At 43.3% G+C, this 27,103-nt stretch overlaps 1 protein-coding gene across 1 annotated transcript in view; it reads left to right on the top strand.

Moving 5' to 3' along the window:
- Positions 1–9,512: 9,512 nt before the first annotated feature.
- The window catches only part of col27a1b (collagen, type XXVII, alpha 1b), a gene marked incomplete at its 5' end in the record, with an annotated part of 126,785 nt that continues 109,194 nt past the window's right edge, over positions 9,513–27,103 (top strand). Inside the window, 4 exons of the mRNA XM_080738725.1 lie at positions 9,513–9,565; positions 12,969–13,030; positions 17,077–18,350; positions 25,543–25,596. Of these exons, the coding sequence (XP_080594851.1) occupies positions 9,513–9,565; positions 12,969–13,030; positions 17,077–18,350; positions 25,543–25,596 (1,443 nt within the window). The remainder of the gene's footprint in view (positions 9,566–12,968; positions 13,031–17,076; positions 18,351–25,542; positions 25,597–27,103) is intronic.

The following is a 27,103-nucleotide window of genomic DNA, read 5'->3' as shown; positions in this document are numbered from 1 at the left end:
TTTAATCCGCAACACAATTTTATACAACATTTATGAACACATCTCTCTCTCAGGGATGAATTGGATTTTGGAACCCTCAAGGAATTGAGGGTCCCTGAACCACACTGAATCACTGGATTAAGGCCCTTTCCCACTAGGCGCAATAACGATTAAAAAAGAATATCGTTTTCAATTGAAGTGGATGGCGGTGTGCACACCACAGCGATAAAGCCGTCATAATTGATGTGAACGCCGACATATCATCATTATCTTTATCGTGTCCGGTGGGAATGAACCCTCTGTATTTGACCAATCCTGATGGGAGCAATGTGTAGCCTAACCCCTGCAGGCAGGGTGCACATGGGGCGGATCGCAGCCTCAGCTCTGGAAACACTAACTGCCTCAAAGTCCACACCAAGCTCCGCACCACAGCCCATGCTGTGGAACTCACTTCCAGGCCCCCCAAGAGCTCCACAATCTGTCTATGGTTTTAAGAGAGAACTAAAGACTTTCCTTTTTAACAGAGAGGTCTCAGCATTCACACCATTTATTTATCTAAGTAAAATACAAATAAGTATAGAATATGTAGCCGATAATGATCCTTTTTACTGATTTTGGAAAAGCTCACAGGAAAGATTATCAGATGAGCCTTTTACATAAATACAGTATAATGGACTGTCTTCAAAAGTATGTGTAAATAAATATTGTACTTCTGTAGTGCATAAAGTATAGACGAAAAAAACATCTATTTTTGTTCATGCATAAATAACTCAAGGAATTAAATAATGAATTCCAGAATCAGTCTGAGAATGAACTAAAACCAAAATAGTAACCTCATATTGAAACTCTTAAAGCTGCAAAACTCTTAAAGCTGCAGGAGTGATGTCAAGACCACATGTTATGAGTCTCAAAACGTCAGTTGCTGCATACGTTTTTTGTTTTGTTTTTGTCTTTCACCTAGACGGTGTGATTTCAAAATACATCCATGTCACACAAGTCTGATTCAATTTAAACAGAAGAGCAATCAATCAACAAGTAGGCCTAAAATGTTGGCAGGGACACCATCCATTTCCATACTCCTACAGTAGTTTGATGTTCTGTATAATGTGTTAGCAACAAGGAATAGATACTGTAGTGAAACTCCAAATTGGGAAGCATCCACCTTAAATAAACGGATATTTCCTCCAAATTTCCTGTTTTAATGTATGGAATGGGTAAACAGAGCACCAGGCCATGGTCTCATATTGGATCCAGCTGTGCCTGGGCAAAGGTCTCTGCATTCAGCTGGCCCCAATTCCCCCGAACATCATGGACGCAAAACAAAAGCCCCAGTGTTTATCATGCTAGATTTTCCATCACCAGAGCATGACATGAAAGGATTATGTTACTGTGTCTTATCTCAGATTGTTGGGCTCGTTTGTGAAAACAGAAGGGGAAAGAAAGAGTAACAAAATGATCAAGTTTAATATGGCTCCCTAATCTCAGAAATTACAGCTGTCTGTTGATGAAACCCTTCTTTCAGTGGTGGAAAAATCAGCTCAGATTTTGGACTTAAGTCAAAGTAAAGTAGGTCTAAAATGTCTCCCCCCTCCCCAAAAGCTTTTGAGGACCCCCTCGAAACGAGATAATAAATCTTAAGGGGTTTATCGTCTGAGTCTAACAGAAATGTATTTCAATAAAATAAAATAAAGTGGCAATTACCAAAGTGTAAAACAGAAATACTGTTATATAATACAAGTAAGGGCCTGTATTCAAAATATTACTTAAGTATTAGCATCACAATACTTTGGCTACAGTAGCTAAAGTACTAGAAAGATGCAATTGGAAATTGCAAGTGTGGTGGTGTGGCACGAGTCACACTTGCAAATAAATATCTCTGTATCTGTCAGTCCTTGTCCCTATTTGAGCGTGTATGCTAAACCATTCCGTCCTTGTCCGTTTTATGCCCATATATGGACATACTGTGTCAGTCTCGTGTGGTGTATGATGTCAGTCATCTCCATATATGGAGCAGACTATCATCACCTGGATCTCCATATGAGAAGATCTCGACACTGACCTCATCAAACCCTTGATAGCCATACATGGAGACGACTCACGACTGGACACCTGATCCCCAAATTATCATCCCATAGATTGGGATGAAATCAGCAGCAAATCATCCCATCCCATAGATCTGGGCCAGTTGGGCCCAGGGGCGTTTGGTCGTTATCAGCCTTCTCTAACGCTGTTAGATTGGGCTGTTTGGGGCAGACCAGTCTTTCTTATGGCACTGGATCATCACTTAGAACTCATTATGGAGCTGGCCAATACCTCTACATCTGACATCACAAACTCCAAATATGGATAGCTCCATATATGGATATGGAAGTCAACTCGATAACAAATGTATTGAGATAAGCTTTGGGCTTATTGTCTCCGTCAGGCCGAAAGGCATGGTCGAGAGACTATGTTTTGCACCCTGTCCGTCCATCCGTCTGTCCATCCGTTCTTGTGTCCCTCCTTCTGTGTGTGAGCAGCTAATCTCCGGCACCGTTGCCACGATGGCAGCAAAACTGCATGCACACTCCCTGGGTGCCAGAGCAGAACCTCTGCCCGAATTTCTAACATGGGCCACAATAATCTACAGTACCTGACCTGGCAGAGACCTGTGCTCAGAAGAGCACTGCTTCTAGTTGAGCCTGTTATCGAGCATATAGCGGCCCATGACGTCATGTTTAAACAATCAAGATAAGAGGCGATCAAGATATTATTACAGTACTGTTCATAATTGTTCATAAAAAAGGTAGACTGCTCTATTAAGTGAATATGATCATATGGATAACAGTATAGGGTTACTGACCACTGACACTATCTGTCTACAGGAAAATCCTCCAATTTCCTGCCGACACAGAACTCCTAATATCCATTGTAATATCAGGGTATAAAGGCCAGCTGATTTCTATTACCCAGCCACCACTAGTCTGGAATAAAAACAGTTGCAGAGCTATTGGCCCCCACCTGTCAATGGTTAAATAGACAGGAGCCAGAATGGCATTCATATGCAATGAGTGGAACAAAATCAACCCGTAAAATACTAATAGAAATTTGCCTCCAGATCTTTCTAAAGAATCTGCTTTTTTCAGTGTATGGTTTGTTTGAGCTTCTTATTGCTGTTCTTGCTCTCATTCTGGTGGAAGAACTGAACAGGCTTTTTGGCAAACGACAGATCCAAAGAGAGAGAATGGAAGATCTTTTGCTTGGCTTGGATGGAGACTCAGGCTTGAACTGTAATCAGGTAGGGAATTAAGGCTGCGACAGCACTGTGCTGCTAGACCAGAGCCTTCAGGCGAACATGCACGCACGCATGCACAAGCATGTGCACACCACACACACACACACACACACACACACACACACACACACACACACACACACACACTCACACTCACACTCACACTCACACTCACACACACACACACACACACACACACACACACACACACACACACACACTATCCTGCGGGGCTCCTGCTGCAATAACCATTACAAACTCATGTTGCATACTGTGTTGTAACAGAATACCCCTCGGCACTCCGGAGAAAAGGAGACCTTCCGGGCTCTTCCCGTTCCCGGCGGTTGTGAAGACATTGCCTCTCTTGTCTGTTGGAATCAAATATGAGGTAACAAAAAGCTCACATCCGACATGTTAAGCTCAGACAAGTACTGTACATGGGAAGTGCTCTTTCAAGGTGGTATGTACAGTATACTCCACTTCTGGCCCCTGCGAGAATTAACCGTGAGCCAGTGGTGTATAAAGTAACCAAATAAACTACAACATGTAATTTACTCCAGTGCTGAGGTACTTCTACTTATTTTCTTTTGTGTGTGTGTCCATGTTACATGTTTTACTCCACTATACAGATAGGCTTACCTACAGTAGGCTACATGTCAGAGCCAAATTGCACTTTTTGCTCCATTACAATTATTTGAAAACTATTGCAAACCATACATTAACCCCCCCTATTTAATACTCCAGTTATTCGAAGATGATGATCAACAAGCTCACAATGTTGAGCTTGTACTGTAGATCGGCTACATTTATTTGTTGTACTTCTACTTTGGTCATTTTGATCATGGCAATACTTTTACTCAACATTTTGAATACAAGCCTTTTACTTGAAATAGAGTACCAGTAAGACTCCCTAATCGGGAGATAAGTATCGCCACAAATAGGGCAAAAATGTGTTTTTCCAAAATCTTCCTGATCCATGTTGATGACATGAGTGTAGACATACTGTGTGGTGATTTTCGTGATTTTAGGGCAAAATCTGTAGGAGCAGTGTCCAAAAATGTGTTTTTAAAAATCGGCCTGAAGGTGGCGCTATATGGGACAGATTCATGTTGATGGGATGAGTGGCGAGGAGCTCATTCGGCTTGAGTTTCTTGCAGGTGGGATTTATGGCTCTTTGAAGTGAGCCGAGCCGGATCTCTGCGATCCGTTCCTTTTCAAAGAGCCGTTCAAAATACTACATGTAAAAAGTACAAACATTCTTTACTACAATGTACAAAATACACAAGTAGAAGTGTAATTAAAATGTACTTGAGTAAAAGCACTAAAGTAATGGTATCGAAATGCACGGAGTAGTTCACCCCCCAAAATGACTTTTTTTCTATTGATTTACTCGTGCCATGGAGACTTGAGTTCAATAATGTGTTGTAGACTATTTGTAGCATTCCTAAGACAAAAATATGATTATAGTACATTTAGCCCCATATTGAATAGAAAGTACTCAATATGCAGAACGTCACATTTCACAGGTTTTCCAATTAATAACATTTGGAAAAATCATTTGAAAATAGCAGATCTACAAGCTCACAATGTGTCGCAACGTGACACATTGTGAGCTTGTAGATCGGCTAATATTTTCAAATGGCGGAAATGTATATGGCCAAAATGCAGGCCTATATAGGGTTGAAGTGATTTGTAATTATAATCAAAATCTAGAAAGTAACAAAATAACTAAAAGTAACTAAAAAGAGACAGTATTTTGAACGGCTCTTTGAAAAGGAACGGATCGCAGAGATCCGGCTCGGCTCACTTCAAAGAGCCATAAATCCCACCTGCAAGAAAATCAAGCCGAATGAGCTCCTCGCTTTGTGTACAGCAAGAAGGCATAAGCAATCGATCTCAGAGTAGGTCATTATAGGCATTAGATGCATGAGAATGGTGCCCCCTGTGGTTGGTACCCTGTGCTTCAGCACCTCAAGCACATTGATTAATCCGGAGTTCCGGCCTTGCCTATATTTGAGTGGTGCTCCTGCTCCTAGAACAGAGCTATAGCTGCTATACATTTTGGCTTTGTCCGGTCAGAGCCCAATGGGAAAACACATTCAAAAACGCAAATTCTTAAGTAAATTGAAGCACAGCCTTCAATTTCTGGTTTGTTGAAAACCCGGGGGGAAAACATGTTAAAAAATTCCGCCACGAAGTTTGTTGAAACCTGGCTTAGATCTGGCCTAGATCTGGCCTACATTCTGAAACAAATGGCTCAGTGTTTGTTGTTGTACGTCCAATCACGATTGAAGCATATAGGCCTATGTTTTCTCCACTTGAAATAGAAATATCAGAGTGACAAAACTATTAATTTCCCACAACTGACATTATTTCTTTGCCTACTATTTAAGTCACTTCCGCCCTTGCCTGAGCCGACGGGTTCCTGAGTTGTGGTTCTGGTGTTGGTGTGCTGTGGAAGTACTCAGACTTTGGACTGAAAAATCTATGTCAAAGTACAAAAGTATTAACATAAAAATATGCTTAATTTAGCAAAAATAAAAGTACACTTTATGCTGAATGCCCATTTTCAGAATCATATAAATGAACATAAACATGTTATTGGAGATTAGCCACTGAAGCCCTATTTTATAGCTACTCACAACAAGTTCACGACACATGTTGAGAGCTTGTAGATGTGGTGTTTTCAAAACATTGGGTTGATTAATGACTCATAATATAGCTCATAATGACAAATAATAGCTTGCAGCAATGTCTAAAAATAATTACATTTGAATAGCCAAAAGTATAAAAATATTATGGTTAAAAAAAGAACTAAGTTAGTTCATTTTGGGGAACCATGAACTTTAGTTCAAAATGTAGAATTATGAACTATGAAATGAACTAGTTCATTTTAGAAGTTTTGAACTTGCCTGGCGTTGCCAGACTATCACGCGAGGGGGTGTTGTTTTTCGGTCTGGTTTACCAGGCAAGTTTTGAACTTGAACTTAAACAAGTTCATTTTGAAAGTGAACTTTCCCAACACAGGAATCAAGCAACTTCAAAACTGTCTGGGGTGTTCCCAAAAGCCTGATTAGACGATAAAATGACCAAAAGCTTTTATGAAAGTAAAATTTCCCTTTAAGTGCAGTAGGCCTACTTAAAGGGATGTTCACCGCCAAAATGATGGTTTTTCCATCGATTACTCACCCCATGGACTTGAATTCATGGATATTTTTTTAGTTTTTGTCGCATTCCTAAGCCAATAATTTTAGGAGACTCTTTGTGTCTCCATATAGGGAACAAAGCAGGCTCTTTGTCTCTCCACAAGGAGCACTGCTGGTCATCTAAAACAAAACAAAATATCCATGAATTCATGTCTGTATGGGGTGCGTAATCAATAGAAAAAAAGTATTTTCTTTTGGGGTGAACTATCCCTTAAGAGCAGTACTTAAAAGGGAATACCACTCATTTTCAACATTGAACTATGTCAGTAATATACCTCAGAGTTGTTGAGGAAATAAGAAAAAAGTCCCCCCCCTTATGTGTTGCCTAGAACTGGAGGATTGATTGTGGGGTTATCAATGACATGAAGATGTAGCCTACTCGTTGGCTTGCAGAGTACAATCAATCCTCCAGTTCTAGGCAACACAGAAGGGGGGGGGGACTTTTTTCTTATTTCCACACAATACCTCTAAGGTATATTAATGACATAGTTCAAAGTTGAAAATTTGTGGTATTCCCCTTTAAGTAAAGGTACTCGGTTACTTTTACAACCACTGGTGCTGTCGTGTGCTGTGAAATTCCTCTGCCAAAAGAAAGTCCTCATTGACCCGCCCTCGGCAAACACGCTATGACAGTGTCCGGGGGAGAGCCAACAGAGCAGTGATTCAGCTGCCTGCAACAGGATCTGTGCGTCCTACACAGAGGCCCTCACAGTCCACTCTCACAGGGCCAAGGAGTAGTGGAGCACACACCGTCTTGAAAGAGCACTTCCCATGTACCTGTCTGGGCTTACATGTCGGATGTTAGCTTTTGTTACCTCATATTCACTGTGGATGAAGCAATCCGATTTCTTTTACTTTACTTAACCTTTTAAACTATATGTGGTGGGGTGAGTGGAGTCCCTCAGGGCTCTCTACCAGTGTCTGTTTTCTGTTTACGCTGAAGATAGCTGATCGATAAGCTCACGACGCCTCGCAGCGCGACATGTTGTGAGCTTGTCGATCTGCTATTTTCTAATTGCGACCGTAGGTCGCATTTACTATCAAAACCTCCACCGGCTGTCCGTCTGTCCATCCGTCCGTCTGTCTGTCACACGTCACACTTTTGCCCTGCTCATATCTCCACAACCGTTGCCCCCATCCATGCCAAATTTTGCACACACACTCCTTACCTGCAAACTACAACCTCCAAGGACCCCCGGAGCTCCAGGGACCCCCAGGTCCCTGGGGGACCCCCAGGTGTAAAAAATGACCAAATGTGCAAAAATGACCACCCCAACGGGGCTGCTCACGGGGAATTCCTGGGGACCACCCACTCCTGGTGCTCCAGAACGGATGCAAAAGTGGTGGCGCCCCCAGTGGAGGACCCCCTCCACTGCAGCTCACATAAAATGCCGTAACTCGGGCTAGGAGCGTCCGGGAGAGCCGGGGCCGGTACCTATTCGTCCACCAAGGCAACGCGGAGACCCCACCCCTCATTTCTCACATGGCCCTCTTCTAGCGCCACCTTCAGGCCGATTTTTAAAGCACATTTTTGGACACTGCTCCTACAGTTTTTGCCCTAAAATCACGCAAATCACTACACAGTATGTCTACACTCATCCGCGAGGAGCTCATTCGGCTTGATTTTCTTGCAGGTGGGATTTATGGCTCTTTGAAGTGAGCCGAGCCGGATCTCTGCGATCCGTTCCTTTTCAAAGAGCTGTTCAAAATACTGTCTCAAACCTTTGAATGAGAGAAGGCACTGCAGAAGACATCTGTGTTGTTCCATATACTATTCTCCCCTGTTTCAGGTAATGGAGAAACGGCACTCTGTTTTATGTGCTTTGAAGAGGAAATTACATTATTAGCGTTTGAAGTGTTTTGAGTTGGAGTTTAAAAGTAGTAATAATTCATGATGAGAGCTAAAAGTGTTGTGTTGATACAAAAATGCAATGAATGAAAACGGTTAAAATGGTTAATATGAATGCTTACCTATACAGTCCAGAATAGTGCCTGGGGGTTCTGGAATGGAAGCAGGTAGGCCTGCTGTGGGGTCCCCAACATAGAACCTGGGGAACATTGGACCTTTTTTGGATAAGCGGGGAACATAGAACCTTTTTTGGGGGGGGGGGGGGGGGGGGGGAATGGGGAACATAGAACCTGGGGAACATAGAACTTGGGGAACAATAGGTACGGTCCCCAACTGGGGAGCACCAAACTAGGTCCAAGCACAGGGCACCATGAAGGGTTAATCCTGCCCTGATTCTGAATATAATAGGCCTACTGTAGTTATGGGGGGTCCTTGGAAAAAAAAATAAGGGAAAAAAAATGCACATGTGGTGGGGATTGTTATTATAATTCATAACAACATGCGTTTTTAGTTCAGTTTGCTTAGACAGCATTTCTGCCCTTTCACCACGTGCAATTTGAGAGGCATCCGCTTTCCAAGACACACCTCCCCTCCTCTCCAGTCCTCTCCTCTCCTCTCTCCCCTCCCCTCCACATTGGCTGACATTAGTTTCCCTGGATGTCAGCTGAGGGCGACAGAGGGAGGTGTTCCCCACGTCCCCCCGCCGGTTCTCAGTCAAGAACCCCTTCCACACTCCTCCACAATAACTTGCTTGCATTTTTTAAGACGTCGACAGCAGCACACACAAGGCACTGAAGACAGGCTCGTCATCCCGTTTCAGCGGCTCCATATTCCCGTGAAGCGGATTAAAAAGACCTTTCTCCTGATATTCAACCCCCCTCTATTATTTCCCACGGAACAACACGCACACGCGCACGCACGCACAGGTGAAGCTGGTGGAGAGCTTACCATGCATGTTCTTCTCATGCCGTGTCAGTGTCATCTCTAATTGAAGGATTAAAGGCAATGAGAGAAGCAGAGACATTTGCATGAGTGAAACTTTTTGCTGTAAATGTTCATTTTATAGGTTACAACTTCTGTTTAGCGCACACTTTTTTGCGTTATCCCCCCAAGGAGCACCTGGAATGGAAAAACTTTGCGCGTTTTTTTTCTGCCACGTCTGGACTGTAGTAAAACCTCTGCAGAAAGAATGAAGTAACCCGCTATGGAGCCGGACAATGCCCCGCACTCCAAACTGAAAGCAGCTGGAGTCGGGGGGTGAGTAAAGCTGTTACGCATTGGAACTGTCCAAACAAGTGTCCTCCTTCTCTCTGCAAGTCTGCATTATGTATTTGGGTTATCCGGTTCATATACTGTCTGTCAAAGGTAGCCTACTGTCAGTTTCATGTAGGCTACCTTTTCCTATGCACACTTCTTATATAGTCTTCAACCCATCACACGTTATAGATATCAATGCAGAACTGTGAAAGTTTTATAATGTTCCCTATCAGCTGAATATCATATTATTTTGAAAACTTTTTGCAGCTATGAGTTATAGTAGCCTCCTTGTTGGACTGTTATAGACTCGGCAGAGTCGGCACATAATGTTTAAGCCTAATTTGACTAATTTAGCACACTGGCTATACTGTGGCCATGTAGTCCACTTCAAAAGGCTACAAGATTCTAAAACCTTTATCCGATAACTCTGATAGTATTCAAATGTTATATCTATTGCCTACACTTACACTCAGTGTAACAGACCTGTAAGGCAAGGGTCCATTTAGAATTCCTTGGTCCCTGGACCTCACTTTTAGAACCACCGGGATAGAATAATAGGCTAATTGCATAGTTCTTGAACAGTTTGGACCATATGGTTGTGGAAAGTAGTCAGCCCTGAACTGAGTCCTGCTGCATATAGGACGAGTCGAGGATGGACTGCCAATGGTTCTGGGAATGATTTGAAGTGGATGTATGAGAGGAGGAGAGACAGACTCACTCCTCGTCTTCATCCATCCTCCTCCTCCTCCCTCTTTCCTCTCCTCTCCTGACCCACGGTGCATCTCACTCCGCTGGTTGGCCAGTGTAGGCGGAATGGGAGGGGGAAAGAAGATACAAAAAAAAAATGTTGCATCATTTAACTGAAAAGATGTGCGGTTATTATGAACACCCCTCCCCCCACACACACACACACACACCCCTCTTGTTTCTGCAAATGGAAAGTGTAGTAGTGTGAAACTAGAAAGGTGCTCTAGTCTCGTCTCCTCTCCTCGCTCGGAGTGCAGATCCCCACCAGGCCGGGGCTGCCTATAGCCCACTGTTTCCCAAATAGTGGGTTGTGACCCATGTTTGGGTCGCAGACCATTTTTTATTGGTCGCAAGTAAATATCGCCCTTTTTTTAATAAATTAATAAATATAAAATCATACCCAGTGTGACGTGAGCGGTGCCTTTTATGAGTTAATTTCATTAAGCGGCCTGCAAAGCTTAGCCAATGTCAAGCGATGTGGGACAGAGGGACGCACATACATCAACAACGTTGCGAGCTTGTGGATCTGCTATTTTCACTAGTTTGGGTTCTGGGAAAACGTCTCATTTCTCTTTTGGGTCATAAGCTAAAAAGTTTAGGAACCAACCACTGGCCTGCCCTATAGCCTACCCAGGGCTGGGTCAGTCGCAGGGTGGAACCGCCAAAACACAAAGAAGCTGCGGAATAACAGACAGTATAAACTCAAATGGGTAGGCCTAATTGTTGGATGATGTGTGCAATCGCATTTTGGCTCAGTCTGAACTCCTAAATGTCACATGTGTGATTCAAATTTGAAGCAGATGGGAAGCTTCACGATTTGTGGCATTTTGTGCTACACGGCCACTCCCACAAACCTTAGAAGCCAGTAGTAGCCAATCATTATGTAATCTGAAATGTCTGACCAGTAAGACTTAATCACATGCCTACCGATTTGTGTGAATTTTGGAAAAAATCTCAGGTAGCAAAAGGTGTGTTCTGCAAAACATCTGCCTGTTATAGCGCCACCATGTGGCTGATTAGAAATATTTGGGGTGGAGGTTCTTCCTTGGCCTAATTTGAGTATGCATGCAAAGTTGCATCAGCTGATCTGCGCCGCGGTATTCAATATTAGCTGCTCACAGACAGATAGATGGACAGGCAGACAGACGGACTCACAGGAACATCATGCCTCGCCCTTGGCCGGTCCGGCCTGGCGGGGATAAAAAGGAGTGGGTGAGTAAAAAAAGCATTAGGCGTGTAGAAGAACAAAACAAGAGTGTTGAACCAAAGCCCATGATGTGTGTCTCTGTGGTTGACCAGTGGCTTGCAAGGGGCTCTGTCCTGGCATCTCTGTCCTGGCATCTCGGTGCTGGAGGCTGGAGCAGCAATCACTTTCTCCCACCCTGAGAATTGCGTTGACTGCTGTAACACTCACGGGTCATGGGAACTAAAGTCCTTCTCAGTGTGTTAAGGGAAACCACTAAAGTAAATTATTTCCACAGATGATGGACATGTTGCTTTACTGTAACCACTTAAGGTTTTACAACACTTTTTACTTAGCCGCCACTTACGCCTTCGACCTGTACCACATGACAGGAGAGGAGAGGAGTCTATATGGAAGGCACCCAGCAGGGTACGACTGTCAAGTTCAACCGCTTTCATCCCTAATTTTAGGCATGTCATAAAAAGCTTGTGAGTTTATGGACCTGCTTTTTTCACTCTTCGTCAAAGTATATACAAGGCTTATTAAGTGGTTAAATGTTACCTCCAACATTTTGGAAGGGGTGGGGAAGTGCTGAGCTTCTCTGTACCAATTCCCAATCTCTGATGCTTGCCTTGCACATGGAGCTTTGCCTGCAGCTCTGTGAAACATAACAGGGCGATAATGCCAGCTGTTGGATATGCTTTTGGGACAGTCCCACTTGGGAAGTGCTCAAGCCAGCTTGTAGCCAGACTCCTGCAGGGCAGCTTATCCGGCCCTGTGACCAGTGGTGGAAAGTCACTAAGTACATTTACTCAAGTACTGGAATTAATAAGTACAATTTTGAGGTGATAATAGTTGTTTTACTTGAGGATTTCCAGTTTTCAATCATTTATACTTTTACTCGATTACATCTCAAATGTTGTACTTTTCTTCTCCACTGCAATTACAGTATTTAAGAAAAAGAAAATACTTTGAAGTTTTCTATTATTACAACAAAACATAGATGAACCAATTAAACCCTATACTTTATACTTCTTTGATTAAAAATAGACAATCTACAAGCTCAAAACGTGTGGCAAAAAATCTGATTGCTTCTTCCTTCACTGCTCCTAGTGTTGTTAATCTGGCCCTGTGACAAAATAACGTAAAAAAACGCTCAGTGAATTGAGCCAGCTGTAGAGGCTGCCAATGTTACCTTCCCTGGAAATCACTCTGCATTGGCGTTTGACCACTGGAGGTTATAGTGAGTGAATTGAGATGAATTTAGATTCCGTCGCACTGCGGTGTTGCTTACCATCAAGATCTGTTCTTTTCGGCAAGCGATACTGTTCTGTGAGGGATTACAAATTGAGCTTCAGAGGGTATATTTTTGGTAAGTTGTGTGATGAGTTTTGAACAACTGATCCGAAGGACTATCTATTCATTTTGTCTTAACCTATTGTATTTCTCTTGCACAATATCTCTTTGCAACAGGAGAGCTCTGATTCTTTGGACCGTACTATGTTGTCTGAGACTCGTACAAGCACATACTGAAGGTGAGTACATTTCGAATAAGGATTGATGTACCTTGTTCTGTTTTAGGTGAGAAGCTGTTAATAAATCCATCGCATCACGAATCTACCTCATCTGACACTGCACACGATATTGCGGGATGTAGATAAAAACCATGAACCCTCGACAACTACACAGAAGGGTTGATAGGAGTAGTAGTTGCGTAGGTGCGAGTAGTAGGCAGGACAGAGCATAGCCTCCATCACAGCTGTCTGGTTGAGGCTGCACTGGGTGAGGTAGTAGGGAGCCAACTGGAGCATACACATAGGCCAGTAACTCCCAACCTGTGGGCTGGGGCCTACTGGTGGCCTGTGAGGATATTGCATGTGGGCCCCCAAATAATAGGCAAAAAACACAAAGAATGTATTGATAATATAATAAGCATATAAGAACACGGCAGCCATTTGGCGGCCGTGTGAAGTGGTCAGATGGGTGGACCGCAAACGGTTTGGAGATTTTCAATAGGCTCTATCTATGCACAGCAGCCATATTGGAAATACATTCGCCCTCTTCCTTACTTCCTTAACAAATTACCAATGGTTCTGATTAAAGCTCTGTTCCATTTAGTGTAGCAGACAGTCTTTCTCAAACTTTTACATTTCAAGGACCCCCATAGCTCCGAGTGTACACTCTCAGAGTTATGTACTCGTAAGGGGCTATTTGGAACCCCCTCAAGGAACCACAAGAGAAACTGGACCCCACATAAGCAGGTGTAGCAGGGTGTTTCCAGTCAGTCAACATGCACAATATCAGCACCTTGACTCTGTTTGACCAGAATTGAACACAGCATCATTGGTAAAACCTGTGAAGGAAGTAAGAATAAGCGTCCCAATTTCTTTCCAATAATGGCTTCTATGCATATGGCCTATGGGCCCTGATCCAGAAAAGGTTGGGATTTTGGGAACCGCTCAACTCATTCTCACGTAACTCATGTTGTACTACGGTGATGACGAGTTAGGCAGCATCAAACATTTGTTGACAAGGACAACATGATTCATGATCCCAAGCCCGTTGGTACTGTATGCAACCTTTTCAGGCCGCGACCCCCAACATAATAATATTTTAACTGGGGACCCCCCCAACCCTGACAAGCACTAAGGAGTTGAGGCATTTCATTTTGTATAACACGGTTCTATTGTGAAAATAGCAGATCTACATGCTTGCAACGCCTTGTGTTGCGACGCGTTGTGAGCATGTAGATCTGTTATTTTCACAATTTCTGCCTCTAACATAAAAAAATGTGGCCAATATTTAATTTGTAATAAGAAGTATTAAAAAGTCCTTAAAAAGTCACTTAAGAAATGTGCATATAACCTTACATTTGAACTTTATGGTGGTTTGTTTACTGTTGAGGGAGAAAACAATGTTGTACATTAAGTTAATCATCTGGGGACCTCCCAAAATAATTTGGCGACCCCCCTGGGGGTCCCGACCCACAGGTTGAGAACCACTGCTGTATGCAACGTGAACAGTGGTGAGTTGGCAGAAGTGTACACAGGTACTCATTCGGCTAACGCCTCGTTCGGGGGGTGCCTCGCAGGGCTCAAGCCCACTTCTGACGGTGCCTGTCTTCTTTTATTGTTTTTACTGGCACAACCTGTATACAATACCAGCTGAGAGTGAGAACACACATTCCATAGTCGGTCACGTAGTGCGGCACCACCGGGAACGCAACAGGGGAGCCTGTCACATCCAATGTCTGACGCTTGGGGAGTGAGAATGTGTAGACTCAGTATAACTTGCAGCTGTGTCAGGATCACAAAATTATTTGTCCTTAAACTTTTAACTGCTGTGAGAGGCGTGTGAGATAACACAGATCTTTGACAGGCGTTTTCTCAAACAATGGCCGTACACGACCTGCAGAACATTCTATCAGAGTCAGACCCTAAATAAATAAGCAAGTGAACCCAAATTGGAACCCTTTTTGTGCCCTTCCATGTAGAATATTTCAGGGGATTAACTAGGACTATGTGACAGGCATGGGCATCTCCTGCATAGCTTGATCATTGTAGTCTGGGGCCTTCGGGGTCGCCACATCGGCCAAATCAAGTTGGGCTCCGATCGACTTTCTATACACTATACTACAGAAGGAAAGAAAATCTGCTTTAAGTAGCATGTGAGGGGTCTAACTAGGGGTTTGTCATGATTCTGAATCCATTGCAAGTATTTGTTTTGCACAAAAAATATTCCTTGGGCTAAAAATGGACCCCACAAAACTGTGAAAAGTGATGACTCATCATTAAACCATCGTTTTGCAAAACAAATACTTGCAATGGATTCAGAATCATGACAAACCCCTAGTTAAACCCCTCACATGTTACTGTACTCAAAGCAGATTTTTTTCTGGGTATTTTCTTCCTGTAGCTAGGAGCCAACTTGATTTGTCTGCTGCCCCGAAGGTCGCCGACTCGGGCGCCCTAGCTAAATCATTAAAGGATGCCCTGGGCTACATCTGTGCAAAATGTCTACAACACTTTCAGGTTGGCAGGTAGTACTGCCAGAAGCTCATACATGTAAGAGCAACGCGGGGACTGTCTTTTTGCTCTGTAGTAGAAATGTTATTGTCTCATGCGGGGGACCAGGATTCTAATCCAGGTATAGGAGATACAGTAAAACGAAGTGCAGCTCTAATTTAACTCTGCTAGTTCTGTATGAACTCGGATCAACGTGAACATCGTTCAACCCTAGAAATGCAGAAGAATGATCCAATGATCGTGCCCAAGTGAAATATAATATTCTCAATGAAAGGCATTTTTTAGCCATTATATTAGCGAGAGGAATATCCAGCAGTTGAAGGAAGGGGTTTTTTTCCCGTTTGAGGTTCAGTTTGATGCTTTTTCCATGTGCGGTTCTGTCACTATGCTCTCCAGCCTTCCCTGGCTGCACACACTGTACAGGGGTTTCCATCCCTTCCTGAAAAACGACTGGCGGCTACACTTTTCTTTCTGTTGATGAACTACAGTGCATGTTCTCGCCGTCTCAATTTCTGCGTTTGGCGGACATTTGTTTCGCATTAGGACGCCGAAGCATGGATAGCTGAGCTGCATTATGTCGAAGGCTTGCTGTTTAGACATCGTACGCATGCATGCAGACATACATTTGAGAGGATTGATCCATTCAGCACTCGTCCACTGACATTTCCACGGGATTGAAGTGCTCATTCTCAGATTTGAAATCCTTCCCATCTAGATAGGTTAATTCTCGTATTTTCCTCTTGACGTGCAAAGCCTTTCCATTTGTGTTCGATGTAGTATGATAACAGAGAGATTTCCAGTTTCGGTCAAAAGTGCAGTGTGAAACATTATACGATTAAACAAAATCTGTTTTTTTACACTGAAGGATAAGGATTCAAGGTTATGTTTATTGTAAAGCGTGTACACATGCATGCCTCACATTTTTTGGTGGGAACTGTTTAGATTTAAAGGCTAGTTCCCAGCTGAACTGAAATCTCGTCATGACGTATGGTACTCTTGAAATATACCCGTAAAGATATGAATGCAGTTAAGACAAATGAGACGCTCAGTGTGAGAACATTAGCCTAATTTCCTTAAAATGAAAGGGCAATTAAAACTTCTTCATTTAAGACGTAAACTCTTTACGCTATGTCTTAACTACCATCTGTTTGTTAATGTAACTCAGAGAGCGTAAAAAGGATCAATATTGTTGACATCAATACTGTTGGATGATGATTATAGTGGTGGGGGCTTTCTTTGTCAGATTTTTCCATTGCTTTTCACAGTACATATAATTTCCTTTAATCTCATTGTCTATGTTGCTTCACTTTTATACAAGAGGGAAAAGACAAAACCAGGTCATTGGTTTTTCAGATGTTTCAAGTTCTCAGGGCCTTCACTCAACTGTTACATAAGGCAGTCCTTGCTACTGGTTGTGTAAGCGCATGCACGTATGCACGCGCACAGCTACTGACCTAGAGACATACACATTTACTCGCTGTTGTTTACTATTTCTCTCTCTGGTCTGGTTATTAACGGTCAATGTCACCGAGCTAACACTTTGATTTGTCTCCTAGATGTTGACGTCCTGCGGCAGCTTGGGCTCACCGGGCGGAGGGGCTCCGTCCCCAGCGGCGTCATCCCCTTCAAGTCTGGAGCCATCCTCACGCAGCGAGCGCGGATTCAAGTGCCGCTGCGCTCCGTCATCCCGTCTGCCTACAGCACCGCCAATCTCTCTTTGGTCGTCAGCCTGACCTCCCATCGCGTCAACAGCGCCTATCTGTTCGCGGTGCTGTCGAAAAGGAAGAAGCTGCAGCTCGGAGTACAGTTCATCCCGGGGAGGGTGGTGGTCCAAGTGGGGCAGAGGAACTCTGTGAGTTTCGCTTATGATGTCCACAATGGTCAGTGGCACAGTCTGGCGTTGGATATCCAAGGCCCGCGCGTTTTCTTTTATGCCAATTGTGGAAAAACGAACGTGTATGCAGATCTGAATTCTGCGAAAGAGGAAGCCCTGGACCCAGAGGGCTCTTTCCTCCTGGGCAAAATGAACCAGAACTCTGTGCCCTTCGAGGGCGCCATCTGTCAGTTTGACATTTACCCCTCTGCCAAGGCAGCTCATAACTATTGTGATTACATTAAGAAACATTGCAGAGAAGCCGACACCTACCGGCCCGTGTTTGCACCCCTCCTACCTCTATATTCCCTAGACACAAACATGACTGTCACCCATAACACTCCGCTGTCACTGACGGAATTATCCAAAACAGCCCATACACCTAGCTTGGCCTTGACCGAGGGGAGGATGAGGACTAAGCTTTTTTCTCCGACTGGCCGCTCTTTAACGCCGAACGAAAGCTTTCTATACCGGACGTCCCGCACCCCAAAGTCAGTTACTAGGCCTCCTCCTCCACCTCTGAACTTGGCCTCACCCACGCCACCCAATCCAGGTTTGGAACGCCCTTACCCGTTTGCCACTCAAAGCGTCACTGCATCCCTTCGGACCAGTACGGTGCCCCCGACAAAAACGGTCTGGAAACCCTCTGCAGCGGGCGCCGTGTTTTTACCTGCCACCACCACGGGACGGCCGAAGGCGAGGCCGCGTCTCCAGACCACGGCTGCCTCCAGACGGGGGTCTTCAAATGCCTACCTTATGCACAAGAAGCAGCAGCTGACCACACTAGTTCCAAAGAAAGCTGAGCCAGGAGTGACCAGTATGCAGGATGTCAGACCCACCTGGCTCTTCCCGGTCACTCCAGCTGCAACAGATGGCCTGCAAACGTTTGACTTGGAACCGACCCAGTTCTCACTGTTGGCTGGACCACCTGGACTAAAGGGAGAACCAGGACCTGCGGTGAGTGTGCACTGTAAAAAAAAAGAAAAGCACCCTTACCTGGAAGAATGTGTGTGTATAGACCTTTTTCCAGTGCTGACGCTTGACACCGCAGTTATGGTTGCCGCTCTGAGAAATCGGTCTATACTCTCAATTATAATACAAACATGTGGGGTAGGAGTACAGTAGGGGTGGGCGATATGGAAAAATACAAAATCACGATCTATTTCCAAGCGGTATCACGATACACGATCTTATCACGATTCTTTTTCATGTTGGTTTCTATGGTTTTTTTTCAAGTTACTTAAAGTACAACCACCTACAACAAGGTAACAAAAACTGAAAGAAAAAGGAGACCAGACCATTTAGACCAGTGGTCCACAAAGTGGGGTCCAGGGACTCTCTGGGTTCCTTTTGGGAGGTCTAAATTGACCCTTAAATGTATGTAACTCTGACAGTATACAAATGAAACCAAATGGACCCTTACGGGTCCATTTGGTTTCATTTGTAAACTGTCAGAGTTAAGCTTGCCATTGTAAAGTTTGAGAACTACTGATTTAGACCAAAATGCGGGTTTAAATTGAATTCTGCAATGAATCTTCTGTATTAACAATTCAACAGGATTCTTTTTTAAAAAGCTCTCCCTCATTGTATCACGATATATACGATATCTCTGAAAAGGCATATCGTGGAGACATTGTATTGTCTCAACGATATTTAACACCATATCGCCCACCCCTAGTAGTGAGTGAGTGTGTGTGTGTGTGTCTGTCCGCACGCACGCACACACGCACGCACAGAAACACACATACAGCTGTCCAGCACGGGGAGCGAGTCTCGGTGTGTTAGGCCCTGCCACATTTAATGTGTTTATTTTATGATTGGCTTCTTCATGAACCAAGGCGTTTAACCTGCGAAAGATTGATATCTTTAAACAACTGACACATGTATGTGCTTTCGTCCTTTTTGCTCTCATAATCCCTCAGCTCATTATGGATGACTGCTCACTGTGCTAAATGACTGATTCATTTGAGCCACTTTGAAGTGCATGACCCGGCTGTCCTCCATGTGATGCTGATATTATGTATTGCTCCACTGTCTGACCCCTGCCCCTGACTGTGTGGTCCTGTGGAGTGCAGACATCTTTCAGCACAGAATGGTGAAGGATTTTGTGCGTTTTTCCCCCCAATTCTTCTCCCAAGCGCAATGGTTGGATAATTTAATGTTTTGGTTCTTTGATTCTTCCAAAATTAACCACCTATATTCTGGGAAAATCTCAAAAGGGGAACGTAGACAAACATTCGGCAAAAACAGATGAACATTTGGCGCAAGTAGATGGTTTACCGTACCAGCTCCCCACGGGTCAAAACACGTTGCAACAAGGTGCGTTGTGAGCTTGTAGAGCAGATATTTTCTGCTGTTTGACATACTACAACAAAGTGGATAATTGTCTTAGGCTTTTTTTAAATATTTCTCCTTCAAATTGGTGTGTGTGTATACACGTGAGTTTTACTTTTTAGCAGCGCGGGTAGAAATAGTCAGCCTCATAGTTCATGGTTGCCAGTTAGAAATAGTGAGGCTCATAGTTGGTGGTTGCCAGTTGCCGTTTGTGTGCCTGGCAGCAGGGTGTTAGATTCCTCTAAAGAGGGTGTGTGACTGTAGGAAGAATGGGGACCTTTAAAGCAGGGTCAAAGGTAAACATGGATAAAGAAAGCACCTCTAAATAAGTAGCCATTGAGGCCTAAAACTAGAAGCAATACAGTATGAATACAGTGCTTTATATCCACAACTGAGGGCCTTAGTTTAGCTCGTCTTTTAAGCTCCACACGCGCTGACTCTCCTGGTAGGAATGATGGCATCACACGTGGCCGTGGCTTTTCAGATACAGTACAGAGGTTAGAGAAATGGATGAATTAGAATTATGATTCATCGAAAGTTTTCTTATGTTTTTTTATATATATATATAAATAACATGACATATATACAGTATATAACTACCTGTACCTCTAATGCTCAGCAGAGTTGTGACAGACCATTGAAAGCACGGAACACATAATCAGTATGTTAAATGCTAAGATGTCATGGTGCCCAGATGTCAGACTTGAGAGGCTTTCCTTGTTTTCAAAGGTCTCATTAAATCTTGCAGTCTTTGACTCTTGGCATTGAACATGAAGGCTAACTAGCCTATTACACCACTCCAACCTCAGTGCTCATATTTAAAGGCAACCATTACATAAGCTGTTTCAGACATATTGATTTTATTTGGCCAGTAATAAGATGCAGTATTAATACCCTATACAATTTGGAGTCTTTAGGTTTCACTTTAGTGTTAATTTACTAATTATTAAAAGTGTAACCGTGCAGAATGTCTCAGTTTAAAATGAATAATACATCTATGTACTGTATAGTAACTAGTCCATCCATACGCAGGGATGTACAGAAGTGGGTGGGCTGTGAAATCAATGGTCATAGCCCATGTGCAATTTCTCAGAGAGACATAGTTCCCTGCTATGCCATTTGTCAATGCCAATATGCAATTCCAGATTGGGAACTCTGTTTCACTCTAAGACAGCAGGATTTCGCGGTTTTGCCGAACGTCTACATGCATTAGAATACATGTTTGTTTACAACATGGTGGTCTAATGCGCTCAGTGCATGTGTCCATGTTTTCCACTGTTAAAAAAAAGGATGTCCTGACATCCCTTTTATCATTTTTAACCGAGAGAATTCCGAAAGGCTTTCCACTCAAGCTCAGGCAGTCACTGGACTGTGTTCCGTGAAGGCCGCTAGAAACAAACCATAGTTATTAGAGGACCGTAACTGATTCAGATCAGTCCTTGCATGTGAGATCAGAGTTTACTCATAGTTCCCTCTGTATTGTGCTATAGTTCAGTGGTTTTCAATCTTTTTCATATCAAGGTCCACTATTTATTTGGCATTTGAGCCACAGACTACCATTGAGATGAGATTCAGCCTTTCAGACCCAAAATGTAGAATGTTTTGTTAGCGTTGGATAAGACTTTGAATTCCATGCTGTATTGATGTGATACCATAGGAGAGATAAACAGGCAAACGTTGATTAAAATAACAATTATTCTACATTCTCTAATTGTGTAGACTTCTTGTAAGTTAAGTAATGCTGGTGTTTAACAATAATTGAACTCTTGAGAGCGTAAAATGAAACCAAATGGACCCGTATAAGGTGTCCTGTACATTTGGTCCATTTGGTTACCAACTCATCATTTAGCTGGGGACCACCTGGATGGAACCACTGGTGGTCCCCGGACCACTGGTTGAAAACCACTACTATTGCGAGGCACCGTTTCATCTGGACGACAGGTTATACCTGATTTATAGCAGATCTGCAAGCTTACAACGCGTCACATTGTGAGCTTGCAGATCGGCTATTTTCTGTGCAAGATACGATCTGCAACCAAGTATAAAGGGAGAAAGGGCCTTTCACAACAAGCACTAAAAAGATATAATTTAGAAAGTCCACACCACACTCCACATCTCTGTTATGCGACTAACAGAGACAATGGTGAACGATATAGTTATCATTATAGTTGTAGTGCTTGGCGTGAATGTAGATAACTTATGCCTATTGTTATGTAACATCCACCTCCCAGCTAAGCCCCCAATCCCATCGCATTGCGATGCGACGCGTTGTGAGCTTGTGGATCGGTATTTTCAAACAGCCTAGGTATAAAATAGGGCTAACGTGGTTTATGTATGTTTTATAATGTTATAATTTATATCAGCAAAGTAACTAGTAACTAAAGTTTTCAAATAATTGGAGTAAAAGTGCAATATTAGGATCTGAGGTGTAATGGAGTAGAAGTAAACGTATTGGAAATTGGAAATACTCAAGTAAAGTAACAGAAAAAAAAATAATACCTGAGAAGTACAGTACTTGAGTAAATGTACTTTGTTACTTTACAGCATACATGGGCAACTGGCGGCCCGGGGGCCACATGCGGCCCCCACCTTTACTTAATGCGGCCCGCAGGTTAATACCGGAATACTGATATTATAATTGATTTGTATTTAGGTTCATAAAGTTAACATGAGTATATAACTAAATGTGTTTGAAATGAAATCAAAATGTTACATTTCAGGATTCCAATTAGAAAATAACAAAAAATTATTCAGGATTCCAATTCAAAAGAAGCAAAAATAGCCGATCTACAAGCTCAAAACGCATCGTGCTGCGATGCGTTTTGAGCTTGTAGATCTGCTATTTTTGCTTCTTTTGTATGAGATACTAGAATGACAAAGTAGGACTTGGCAATATGCAATGTGGCCCTCTGGAGTGAAGGTGGAAATATAGTGGCCCTCGCCATCATCAAAGTTCCCCACCCCTGCTTTACAGCATTGCATTTGACTGCCCACCTCTCCTCTTTGGTGCGTGAAGGTCTGTTATAAGAGCACAGTGGCAGCACTCTTTTATCATTATGTCATGGATGTCACAAGCAGTGACAACAGGCCACCTTCAGTAGCCTGGTCCTTTTGTTTGTGGTAAAGGATGTAGTATCATATCACATAATCGTTGTATGCAGGATAAAGATGTCTACGCGTATAAATCCCATATAAACCGGAGCCTCTTGTCAGTGATTCTCAAACATTTTCAAGAACAAAAAACAAAACAAAAACATTTTTGCCAGGGATCGCCATAAGAATTAACCAATGTCGCTGGTAGAGGTAAATATACAATTTAGTAACAAGTACTGTACGTGACAGTACAGAGAAAGAGCCAGATATGACAGTGGTTTTTAGTATCCCTTTACTCTGCGTCTTTCACATATGGCTGCTGTGAATTCTGAGCATTTCGATTTTCCTCCAAGGTCTCCTGTCAGAACCTTTTTTTCTCGGATTGTATCAAAGCAGGCGGCTCGGATCTTGAATGCTCCCAAAGTGATTGAAGAATGTATTTGAAGAATTTATTAGAAGGTTAAATAGGAAAAAGTACAGGTTCATGACAGTACAAATCACTGGTACAAGGCTTACCGGTATTTACACAGGAACCACTTTATGTATCTCATATAACATTGAAAGACAGACGGATAGAACACAGTACTTTGCATAGGATAATATCAATTATAAAAGCAGAACAAAATAAAAATGAAAGGTAAATAAAATATGTAAAGATATTTACAATGGAAAAAGGGGAGTTCTATTTACAAGTTTCGAGTAGCAGCCGTCTGTAGGTGACTTTTCAGACCGATTTTGAAGGAGGTCAGGGATTTTCTCTCCTTTAGGGCTTGCGGTAGGGCGTTCCACATGTTAGTGGTATAGCAGGAGAACAATTATAGCCTTTTTTAGAGCCAAAAAAAGGCTGAACGTGATTAGTGGAGCTACCTCTGGTGTTGTAGTTGTGGACATCCTTGACGTTTATGAAGTAGTTAGTCAGGTACATGGGTATCTTGGTGGTGTAGTGTATCTTGTACACCAGGCCCATTGCAAGATGCTGTACTTGGTCCCCTGCGGTCCCCAAACTCCACGGCTTACAGCACTATACTTCATACTAATGGTACCTCGTCCTGGACGTTATGATCCATGGTACAAATTAGAACCAATGATAAAATTTCAACTAAATTGAAGCTCTCCAATCTGACCCTGCATTAGATTTGACCTTTCCGGAGTTATGCTAATCCATGTATGAAATTGTTTTAAGGCTGCCTCGTGCCCATACGGAACGTGATCGGTTATGGTTGGAACTAACACCGGTTTCCCTGCTAGAAAGATAATTTAATACTTGGAAAGCAGTTTCTGTAGTGAGTTTGGGCCTGGATTTGAGGCTGTTCTCGGAGGGAGAGGGAGAGATTGTAACAACACACCCTCAAGTGCGCCAGAAGCTCACTGACTGAGAGCCCAACAATGGACTGCAGTGCGTCCAGCTTCTCACTGACCTTTACCCTCAGGAAAAATGTTTAGAGAGAGCTTCTACCTTGGTTCCACATGTCATTATTAAATGATCACCACCTTGCGCAACAAAATATCTAATCATGTGGGTTTGGGGATCCACATGTGAATGGCACAGGGCTCCATTGGATGGCTTCATGTGGCCAGCCTGTGACATCACTCATCTATGTCTGATGATACTATGTCTGAGCTGGTGAAAAAGGCCCAGCAGAGACTATACTTCCTGAGGGTGCTTAGGGGTAATAACATCTCCCAGAGACTGCTTGTGTCCTTTTATCGGTGCTCTATAGAGAGCATCTTAACATACTGTATATGTGTGTGGTACACCAGCTGCACAGCAGCTCAGAGGTTAAAAATCCAGAGGGTCATAAATACAGCACAGAATCGTTGGCTGCCCTCTCCCCACACTGGAAGAACTAGTACACAGGTCCCGCTGTCACAAAAAAATAGAGAACATTTTAAAGGACACTTCCCACCCCGTTCACTCCCTGTTTGATCTGATGCCATCAGGCAGAAGGTATAGATCGATAAAGTCAGGTGCAGCCAGGTTTAGTAACAGCTTCTATCCCGCAGCGGTAGTTACACTGAACGCTGCTAAGAAATGTTGATCTGATTAACATACATGTTTGATGGTGCTGTTTGGGTTTAAGTGCAATATGAGTTTGTGCAATAACAGCTGCTTTTATTTACATGTTTGTCTATGCTGCGCATGCTAAGTGCAATAGGGGTTGTGCAATGACGGAAAGTATGGTTCTGTGTATGTTTTGTTTTAGATATATTTTCGAGTGATTTTAGTGATGCACTGATCGTTTGGCATTTTTAATTTCGTTGTACTTGTGACAATGACAATAAAGATCTGATCTTGATCATCTTCTGATCTTAGAACTAAATTCTGACGAGCGTGCACAAGAAATCTGTTGCTGACCTGACTGGTCTAGCGGTTTGCAAGATTAGCTCCAGACGAACACATATCTGAGAAAAAAAACAAAAACAAAACAAAAAGGTTTTGTACCAGGGACTGGGGACCCCCATAAGAGAAGGTCCCACACAGACCCTATAATAGACGGATAGCCTCTTGATTGACTGAAATGAATGGAATCCAATGGCTTCATTGATAAAACGTAAAAGTTGAACGTTTTAAGACCACTTTTCTGCTATTCTAAAAAACTCCTCCGAGTATTCAACACCATTCTCATAAATTACTTCTTGTTTGGTTGAGTACTGTGTATTATTTTTTTAAACCACATCCTTTGCTGAAAGCTTGACATGTCCTGTCTTTTCTGTTTTATAGGGTCTTCAAGGACCTCCTGGGAAGCCAGGACAACCAGGGAAGAGGGGCCCGCGGGTAAGCCTCTGAAATGTTCCACGTCGAGCAGCACATCCCCAGCTCCTGTCAAGCCTCGCAGATATCTCCCCAAATATTTCCATTCCTGTTTTATTTCCCCCCATTGCTCTCTGCATTATGCGCTAAGCTCCACACAGCCAAATCGTACGTGTTCGTTTAACCCAGAGAGGGTACAAATGTAACCGAAAGGACCCTAATAGACCCGTTAGGGTCCATTCGGTTACATTTGCACCTCCTCGGAGTTACAAAGGGATGAATGAAACACGGGATTTTACTGTGTGTGGTGCATGAGTCATGGTCTAATCCTGTTGGCCTATTAAAAAAACATTAGCAGTGGCTTCACTGGCTTGATATGGTGCGTTTTCCCCGAGAATTATGATAAAGCACTCAATAACAGCTTTGGATTATTGAGCATCATTCACCCTGACTTGCCGTTTTCTTTGGCTCCGAAATCCGGTCAACCTTCCGGGCTTGTCTGCCCGCCGCCAATGGTCCATTTTCTAGATAACCCGGAGCGCCGAAACAAGCCATAAGCCTTGCTAAATCCGCATGTAGTCTCTCGATGTGAGAATAATTGAACACATGCGGTAGTTATTAAACAGACGTGTATGAAAAGATAAGGGCGCTGTTTAGAAATGGCCGTATGTATGAGTATCCAGGGGAAAAAAAGAATGGAAAAAAAAAGACCTTTCCTTCGAATGAACCGGTGGCACTGGGTACTTAAGATAGACTTACCTCCTATGTTAACACCAATGAATGCTTTCAGTGTGTCTGTTCCCTAGACTGAATCCCCTGTTGCTCCTTTTCCTCCTTTTGGGGGGAGGGGTGCGGGGGGCATTCTGCAACAGAGAGCTTCTGACGGAACTGCAGAGCATGCAACGCAGTTATTTTAAGGCACGGTTTGTTTGTTTATTTTATTCGAGAAGGACGAGTATTTGATGTCGGGGTCTGTCTGTCGAGGGAAGCTGGATTTCTGCTGAGTTTGTTCCAAACGCTAAACTGTAAATGGTGCATTTATATATCGCTTTTATCCAAAGCTCTTTACATAGATTGTGCATAGATCTGCATTCACCCATCCACACACACATTCATACACAATGACAAGGCAAGGCACCAACCTGCACATGGGGAGCAATTAGGGGTTCAGAGTCTTGCTCAAGGACACTTCGACCCTAACTCTGGGGGAGCCTAGGATCGAACTGGGACCCTCCGGCCGCTCTTCCGGCCACTCTACCCCATAGCCCCTACTCTCAACGTCGGGTCCCCTGGTGGTCCCCCAAACCAGGTGTTGAGAACCAGCATCATAATAAATGATGAGCTTGTTTGTAAGTTGCTACTCTTCAACCACACCTGCACCCTAGCATCCTTATTATGGGGACAAACATTCGGCTATATAGCAGATCTACAAGCTCACGCTGCAATTTTCGACTTCGAAGAGATTTGGTTTAGAGGGAAATAAAAGTAGCAGGCCTAGTCTAGACTCCTGGGGGACACCGGTTAACAAAGT

The sequence above is a fragment of the Nannobrachium achirus genome, assembly GCF_963921795.1.
Source record: "Nannobrachium achirus genome assembly, chromosome: 12".
Taxonomy (NCBI): domain Eukaryota; kingdom Metazoa; phylum Chordata; class Actinopteri; order Myctophiformes; family Myctophidae; genus Nannobrachium; species Nannobrachium achirus.
Note: the sequence above shows the minus strand (reverse complement) of the source record. Positions and strands in the feature narration are given on the sequence as shown.